The sequence below is a fragment of the Gossypium hirsutum genome, chromosome A05 (genome assembly GCF_007990345.1).
Source record: "Gossypium hirsutum isolate 1008001.06 chromosome A05, Gossypium_hirsutum_v2.1, whole genome shotgun sequence".
Lineage (NCBI taxonomy): Eukaryota > Viridiplantae > Streptophyta > Magnoliopsida > Malvales > Malvaceae > Gossypium > Gossypium hirsutum.
The window spans coordinates 46598212-46607434 of NC_053428.1; the positions used below are offsets into that span (position 1 = coordinate 46598212).

General features: G+C 33.7%; 2 protein-coding genes and 1 long non-coding RNA gene across 3 annotated transcripts; 1 reads left to right on the forward strand and 2 right to left on the reverse strand.

Annotated features, from left to right (window-relative positions):
- Positions 1–454: 454 nt before the first annotated feature.
- Positions 455–1374, reverse strand: LOC121228938 (G-type lectin S-receptor-like serine/threonine-protein kinase At1g34300). The gene is made up of 2 exons (XM_041111973.1): positions 1175–1374; positions 455–1094 (listed from the first exon to the last, which is right to left on the reverse strand). Exons 1-2 carry the CDS (start codon positions 1372–1374, stop codon positions 455–457), a joined length of 840 nt encoding a protein of 279 aa, XP_040967907.1.
- Positions 1375–1464: 90 nt separating this feature from the next.
- LOC107960512 (putative receptor protein kinase ZmPK1) lies at positions 1465–5561 on the reverse strand. Its single transcript, XM_041111975.1, has 3 exons — positions 5505–5561; positions 4988–5414; positions 1465–1733 (listed from the first exon to the last, which is right to left on the reverse strand). Exons 1-3 carry the CDS (start codon positions 5559–5561, stop codon positions 1465–1467), a joined length of 753 nt encoding a protein of 250 aa, XP_040967909.1.
- A 2308-nt stretch (positions 5562–7869) lies between these two features.
- On the forward strand, positions 7870–8980 carry LOC107961168 (uncharacterized). Its single transcript, XR_001701204.2, has 2 exons — positions 7870–8246; positions 8576–8980. It is a non-coding gene; the product is annotated as an uncharacterized lncRNA (long non-coding RNA).
- The last annotated feature ends 243 nt before the right edge of the window (positions 8981–9223 follow it).

Below are 9223 nucleotides of genomic sequence, written 5' to 3' on the forward strand. Positions count from 1 at the left end.
CCACATATTCGAGAAAAAAAAAAGACCTTCTCATATCCAATACTAATTTTTGTATACATAACTCATGACTAAGCATGAATTACATCTTCATATGCATACAAACATCAAGAAATTAGTATATTAGATTAAGTATTCTAAATTATACTTAATTTTTATATCGAAATTTGAGATATGATTCTTCAAATATATATAAAAAGAAAAAAAAACTTAAGCTAAACATTCTTATATCGGATACACACTTATATCCGATTTTGAATCCTAACAACATATGTCACGACTAAGCATGACTTGCATCTACTTGAATACACTCATAGATTAGACAGATTATTAGGTATTTTACTCATCTCTCAAGTAGAAGATTGTGGGCTGTTTAGGTTCTATAATTTCCAGTCCCTTCCAACATCTTATCAACCTTCCCGATTGATTGCCTCGCTTCTGGCCTGTCTTGGAGGCATCAAATGGCCGCCTTAACCATCCGGTCGATAAAATCAAAGTGCAGTCGATTATCAAAACAATGCTTGATTTGTCGATCCAAGATGTCATCCATTTTCATATCTTTGAACACCTTATCGAATGCCCACCTTGGATGCCAATCTTCACTATGAACCAATGATCCTTGCATATTACTGCTCCGAACCCCACTCACAAGTTCTAATAAAACCATCCCAAAGCTATAAACATCTGCCTTTGGCGTTACGGGGTCAGGTTTGAGCCACTCTGGTGCCATGTAACCACGGGTGCCTCTGGCCATTGACATGCTAACCATGTCTTCCTTTTTCCTCAGCTTTGCCAATCCAAAATCCGATATTTTCGGGCAAAAATATTCCCCTAAAAGTATGTTTTCTGGCTTGATGTCGCAATGTAGCACCCATTCTAAGCATTCTTCGTGCAAATACGCAATTGCACGTGCCACACCGAGTGCGATTCTGTATCGGATGTTCCAATCAAGAATTGGCTTCAGCGAATCGGTGCTTCTCGGGATGAGCACTTCTTGCTTGTCTAAAGATGGGATCTGACTTGCAGGGAACAAGTATTTATCGAGAGAACCATTAGGAACAAGCTCGTAGACAAGGATTTTTTGGCCTTTTTCAGGCCTTTTTCAGCACAAAAGCCCCATAGTCTAACCAAGTTCAGATGGTGCGTACGAGCAATAATTGTCACCTCCGCCCAAAACTCTGCATCACCACCGGTTACATTTTTCAAGCACTTCACAGCAACAACACGATGATCGCCTAATTCCCCTTTATAAACATCACCAAAGCTCCCTTTCCCAATCGGGTTTGAGAAATTATCCGTCGCTGCTTGGAGTTCTGCATAGGTAAACCGTTTAGGCCCACCTGCAGGCAAGAACTCGAGGCCGAAACTTCGAGCCATGTCCCTATACTTTATATATTTCTTCAGGAATCCCCAGAAGAAAAGAACCCCAGAAATAAGCTCAGCAGCAAAAAAGGGTACAAATTATCACTAGATTTCGAAGCGTAGTGCTGGATTCTTTCGGTGGTACTGCAGGGTTATGTTAACAGCACAGGTTGTTTCCAACAAGGTTGTCATACCTGTGAAATTAAACTCATCGGTTTCAGATTCGTGGACTCGCAAGAAAAATGCAGTCTCGGTCCCTGGAGACCGGTATCCGTATCGCAATTGATTGATCTGAAGCACACAATAGCCTTTTCCATCATATTTGAAGCCAAACCCCAGACAATTCGGATTGGCCAAGCATTTCGATTGAAAAACTGAGAAATTTTGGACTTTGAGATCACTCTTCTCATAAACTAATTTTTTGAAAACGGGGATCTGACTTTGATTTTGAAAACGAAAACGAACATGAGAGTCGTCACTGATCTTTATATTGAGGTGTGATCGGATTACCTCGTAATGTGATTGTTTTAATAAAATGTTTTAACTTACTAAAACAATGATTTTGGTCTACGAAATTCGAGAAAACGGGCTCGGGAGTCGGTTATGTGCGAGGAAGGATTAGCACCCTCACCACGTCCAAAATTGGTACCTAATTGACTAATTAATGTCTTAATGTTGAGAATTGAACCTTTGCTAAGGTTTTAAGGTACGATCCCTTTTTATTAATGTTCAAAAATGCTTGTATTAAATTGAAATGAGCATCGAAGGCCCTCTCGTCTCGATATAACAAAATGCCACATCCTGTAAGTTAGGATGCGACGTTTGACTCCTTGGGAGTAAGTTTTCCTTTAATTCGAAAACTTTATGTATTTTGAAATCTAAAAGGGTATTTGGTTATTTAGGTTTAACAAGAAAATCGAAACTCCGTAAGTTAGGATACGATTTCTTGAATTTCCGAAATACGAAATATTGCCTTATTTTGACGATTTTCTTTTTGAAAAATAGCGAGTGCAACACTTCGCAATGCGACTTTATTTTGCTTGAAATAAAATAAAACAGTCTATATTGAACAAATGCATTTGAGCTTTAATACACGATGTGATTTATACTAGATAAAACAAAAAATATAGCATAGAGCATGGAATAACAAAACACAAATTAGATGCAATGTTGATGAATGTCAACAATATGAAGATGTAAGTAATAATTTCTAGAATATGTAATGGCAATATTCACACTATGTATATTATTTTTAATACCAATCAATAATCAAAGACAAATGAAGTAAAATGATATACGAAAGAGAAAAAAATTTAAAAAAATTAAAGTAAACAAGATAAAAAGTTTAAAATAGATAACAAATGAAATAATTAAAACTTAAAACATGTAATATAAAAGAATGGTTCAAAATAACAATATATGAAAAAAATTTGGCATAAATAGAATACATAACAATTTCAAATAAAATAATATGTAAAATAAATTAAAATAAGTAACACACAAAGTAATAAAAAGGACCCTTAAAAAAAGAAATATATAAAAGAGTTAAAATAAATAATATATAAAGACAGTTTAAATAAATATATATATATAAATATAACCTAAAGTAACATATACATATATAAAAGTTTAAAATAAGGAGTATGTAAAAATATTTTAAAACAAGTGATATATGGAAAGTTCAAAATAAGTAACAATAAAAGGGATTTAAAACAATCAACCAACAAATTAATATAACTAAATAATATATAAGAAATTTTTAAATACACGTTATATATAAAATAGTTTAAAAGAAAAAAAATTCAAAATAAGTAATATGTATAGTATATGTAACATATTTAATATTTTAAAATAAAAGAAAGAATCAGAATAAATAATAATAAAATCATTTAAAATAGACAATATATAAAAAAACTTAAAATGAATAATATTAACAGTTTAAAAAGGAAATAATAAATAAATAAATAAATACAGAGGAAAATAATTTATGAAATATTGAAGGTAAAGGACTAAATTAAAATATAAATGGAATTAGAGGTGCAATTTGTAATAAAATATATGAATGGACAATAATAATGATGACAATAAAATAAAATAAAGCAAACAAGTTAAAAGAGAATAAAGTAAAAACTAAATATAAAAATAAATAAATAAATAAAAGAACCTAATAGTAAACAAGTAAATAAATAAATATTATGTAACCGTCTAAAATAATAATAATAATAATAATAATAAATATTATGTAAAAAAATAATGATATAAAATAATAAAGAATTCAGAACTTGAAATTATATAAAGGTTTAAATAAACAAATTAATAAAATGTCAAAATAAAATTTATATATTTAAAAAGGATAATAAGTAAATAAATACAAGAAAGAACTATAATAATAATAATACTAAGTTAATTAATTCAATAATATAATAATAATAACAAGTAGTAAACAAAAAAAGAAAATATAATGATAATAACATTAAATTAATAAATATAGCAAAAATAACAAAAAAGGACTAAATTAAATGTTAAAACAGGTATTTGGGGCAAATCTGAAATTAAATGGAAAGGGAGGACCGATTTGAATGGCGCGAATCACATGGAGGGCCAAAAAGGGAAATTTTCCATTCCCCTCCAAAACGCACAGCACGAGGGGGACCAAATTGAAAACCGAAATAAATTATATGGCCCAAATTAAAAATAAAAAGAAACCTAATTACAAACTAATAAAAAATCGAAAGGGCTGAAAGTGCAATTAGCCCTTCCGCCTAAGAAACACGCGGATCCTAGGTATAGGCGGGTCGGGTCTTCGGGTTCCTCCCCAAAACGATGTCGTTTTGGACGTTGGGGGGACCTGAGTGAAACGACGTCGTTTCACTAGGCTATAAAAGCCAAAAATTCTTCAAAAATCTTCATTTCTATCCTTCTTCCAAAAAACAAAAAGGGTCCTCTCCCTTCTCTCAAAGCTCCCATGGCCCGGCCAAGTCTCCGGTCACTGCCACCATGTTAGCCGCCGGTCACCGACGTCGGCGCTGCTGTATACGGCGGCCAGAAGGCAAATTTTTCTCCTTTTTTTTACTCTTATATATATAAATAGTTTTGAAAAAAGAAATAAAGAAATATATGTATGTACATAAATAATTTCAAAAGAAAGGAAAATAAAGAGGAAAAAAACAAAAAAAGGAAAAAAAAACTTTAGCATGCTTTGAACTTTTTTTTTCTTCTTTGTATTTTATCTTTTTTTCTATTCAAAAATCTGTCCCCCAAAATTACATCCATCCTTTCATGGCTTTTATAGCCAAATAAATACAATATATTTCATTATTTTCTTTCATCTCTGCTACTATTTCTACTATATGCCTCTGTTGTTTCTGTTTTCCTTTTCTTTGCCTTGTTTACAGGTGCAGCAGAGCAGGGGTCAAGTCTCGAGCTCCGAGTACACTGTGGAGGCATGTGGAGGGCGCGGCTAGGGTTTCTACTTCCTTTTTTTTTTTGCTAAAATTTGTTTAGATTTTGGGCCTATCGAGCCGTTAGGGTTTTTTAGTATTTGGGCTTCTATTTTTGTCATTTTTGGTTGTTAATAGACGTGGATTTTTTTTTGTTTGGTTTGGCCTGGGCAAATTTGGGCATTTACAACTCTGATCGGACACTCTAGAGAAATTAACATAATCCAGCTGAAGAAACTTGGTGTTACCATGGTTGTTGTTCAATGGAGTTTTGATCACGCAAAAGTTACTTTCATTGACAATGGTGTTGTTCTTGAATCCTGGTGGGCAAACGCATGAACTGGGATCAGTATTTGAAACATCGTCCATGCAAATCGCGTTATCCCCGTAAGTTCCATGAACAGTGCACATCTCTTGAACAGCTAACCAAACGATAGTGGATTCACGATTCTTTAGATCAAAGATGTGAATTCTGATATTTCCATTGTCATCCAGTGTCAATCTCCGCGACTTGTTTTGTTCATCAAAATCTGAAGAAACCAAAGTAGCTCCATTTTCTTGAGTCACCACTCCATTTGCTTCAAGTTTTATAAACGCATTCTCATTGCTCCTGTACTGAGATGAACCAAAAACTAGGCTTTTTCCGTCAATGAACTTGAACTTACCATTCTTTGATTACAACATCGGCTCTTTTTTTCAGTTAACTGTCTGGCTAGACAAAATCGTGTCTGTTGGATAATTGAACCTCTCCCAACCCGCCATAAATAAGATTATCCCAATCATTCAACACCAAGATTGTGGAATTCGGGTTACGAGTGGCTGAAGAGCTCCCTGGCTACAAGTTTTAGCCTGATGAAGAGTCAATTAAACGAAAAACACCATTGTCGCCAATACCAAGAGAGGAATCATCCGTGACCGGAGAATTCGTATTAGCTAACCACATGATGGTATCATTTCCAGAAATGTTGTAATACCAAATGGAGAAAATATAGCGATTTGGAGCAGAGAGTGTTGGCTTAAAACCAGCAGCGAAAACTTTGTTCCGAGAGACGAGGATCTTGTTTTGAGTAGGCCGCCATGGGAAGTCGGATAGTGAAGAATGTCGAAACCATTTTTTTTAAAAACGAGGTCGACTTGGTTTTGAAAACGAAAATTAAAACGGGAGTCGCCATCGATCTTTATTAGGTGTGATCGGGTTATTTAGAAATTTGGTCGTTTCGATAAAATATTTCATCTTATTAAAACAAATGGTTTTGGTCAACGAAAATTGAGAAAACGAGTTCTGGAGTCGGTTACGTGCAAGGAAGGATTAACACCCTCGTCACGCCCAAAATTGGTACCTAATCGATTAATTAACGTCTTAATGTTGAAAGTTGAAGAGATTTTAAAATAAATTTTAAAATACGGTCCATTTTTTATGAATGTTAATTTTATAACGTTTGGATTACATTGAAACGAGCATCAAAGGCCCACTCGTCCCGAGATAACAAAATACCACATCCAGTAAGTTAGGACGCGGCGTTTGAATCTTTGGGAATAAATTGGCCTTTAATTTTTTATCGAAACTTTATGCATTTTGAAATCTAAAAGGATACTTTAGGTTTAATCGAGAAAAATCGAAGCCCTGTAAGTTAGGTCACGATTCCTCGAATTTCCTAAAATGCGTAATATTGCCTTATTTAGAAAGGATACTTGGCTATTTAGGTTTAACGAGAAAAATCGAAGCCCTGTAAGTTAGGACACGATTCCTCGAATTTCCTAAAACGCGAAATATTGCCTTATTTAGAAAGGATACTTGGCTATTTAAGTTTAACGAGAAAAATCGAAGCCCCGTAAGTTAGGGCACTATTCCTCGAATTTCCTAAAACGCAAAATATTGTCTTATTTAGAAAGTTCTCTTTTTGAAATACAGCGAGTATAATATTTAACAACATGCGTTATTCGTTTGGATTAAAATAAAATGATTTATTGAATGAATGTAACGAGGCTTGAATCATGAGGCGATGATATGAAATAAAAGTATAGTAATGAGCCTAGAACAATGATACATGAACACAAAATTACACAAGTGAATGACAATAATATGAACACGAATAAACAAATTAAAGAACACACAATGGCAATAGTCTTACAGCATACATCATTTAAATACTAACATTAATAATCAAAGACCAATGAATTAAATAATATATAACAATTTTAAATATATATATAAAGCAAATTAAAATAAATAAAATGTAAAATAAATTTTAAAATGATAATAAATGAGTTTGAAACAAATAATAATAATAATAAATTTCAAAATTTATAATACACAAAAAATTAAAAGGATATATATGAATAATTTTAAAATAGATAATATATATATATAAAAGTATAAAATAAGTAATATATAAAAAACCTAAAGTAAATAATAATAAAACCATTTTAAATAAATAAAAAGAGTTTAAAATAATGTAACAATTTAAAACGAGTAATAAAACAATAATGCATAAAAAAAGTTTAAAATAATAATGTATAAAGCAATTTAAAGTATATAGTGTATGAAATAATTTAGAATAATACATCTAAAACAATCTAAAACCGTTTAATATATGAAATTTAAGATAAATAAAATAGTTTAAAATAAATAATGATATAGAATCAAAGAATCCAAATTTACATGAAAGAGGGTTAGATTGCAAGTAAAATGAAATTTTAGGGTCCAAATTCAAATAAAATAAATGCAAGTATTTAAAAAGGACTAAATCAAAATCTAAATAAAATTAAAGGGGGAATTCAGACAAAAAATGAAGCAGCGGACTGATTTGAAATGCGCTGAAACATTGAGGGACTGATTGGAAAAATATTCCCAACCCCTTCTGCGCAGCGTTTCAAGGGTCTGCCTTTTCAAATGGCTCGAGGACCAAATTGAAACAGAGGCAAAATTTTAGGGCAAAAATAAAAATAAAAAGGTAACATGGTACCACATTGAAACGCACTACAAAAGCGGTGGGATCCAATTCACAAATAGACCATTAGGTCAAAATGTGCGAATCCTTCGTGGGTACGGGTCGAGTCATGCGAGTCCAGGCCTTATACGGTGTCGTTTTAGGGCCACTAAAACAGGCCTTAAACGGCGCCGTTTCACATGTTACAAAAGCCAAAATTTCCCTTCCTTTTTCATTCTGCCCTTTCCCCCATTCTTTTAATTTTCAAAACCCTCACATGCTCTCACTCCCCTCTTTTCCCCGAAGACCGGGTTCCCTCAGAGGTCCGCCCTATCGCCGCCGTGGCCAATGGCCGGCGTTGCGAAAAAAGGGCTTCTTTAACCCCATTTTAGAGCACCCCTGAAGGCCACACTACCGAAATTCGTACACGTCGTATGGGGGAGACTCTCCGCCCTTCTTTGGGCATATTTCGATGAGGAGGAAGGCTCTCTGACGTCTCAACCGTGAAAGATCCCAAGTGAGTTTTCTATTTCTTTAGTTTTTTGTTTAAAAAATTGATTTCTAATAAAGATAAAAAGATAATAAAAGAGAAAAAATAGGAAAGATCGAAAAGAAAACGAGATGTGGAAAATAAAAATCAACCTTTTCTTGTGTTTTTGATTGCTTAATATTCGTGTGTAAAAACTTACAATGTTTGGTCGCTGGGCTTATATAGTCGAAAAAAAATACACTTGATTTAATGTTATTGCTACTGCCTATGCCTTTGTTGTTTTCTTGATTTGTTTCTACCCTTTTTGCTCTGTTGTCTTGCTTTGTTTCCTTTTTTTTTTCTGCTTTCTTTTACAGGCGCACAATAGGTCAACAGGGCCGTAGGTGGCTGTTTTGGTGTAAGGTCAATAGAGAAAATGACCCTCAGGTGATGTGTACGCCGAGGGCACACATGGAGGGGCGTACGGCGCACTCGAGGCACATGAAGAGGGAAAACGACACCTAGGGTTTCTTAGTTTAGCTGATGGTGTTTAATTTTTGGGCCAATCGGGCGTTGTAATGTTGGGCTTGTATCTGGATTAGATTTTCTTGTAAATGGACTATCTGATTTTGTTTTGGGTTTTATTTTATTTTTGATTTTTTGTTCTTTGTTTATGTGGGTCGGGCAAATTTGGCCCATTACAAAGAAGAATAGGAAGATGGGAGACATGAGTATTGCTTGCTTTGCTTTGCTAATTAAGATATCTTTTCTTATTGTTTGAATTGCGAGGGAAGTGGAAGTTAGAGCTGGTTAAGGCGCTTTAATGGCTATAAATTCTTCAGCACTTCCATTGAAACAGGGTGTGGAGGGATTGGAGACGAAAATATTTTCTTTGATGCACAGAAGACGGGGTGAGCTAGACTAATTGCATGGGAAGGGAACTTCCTTTCCTGAAGAAAGAAGGTTCCTTCTTTTAGCCTCTATGAACCAAGTTCAGTGATCCAATCAGCCTGAATCGGACAGAA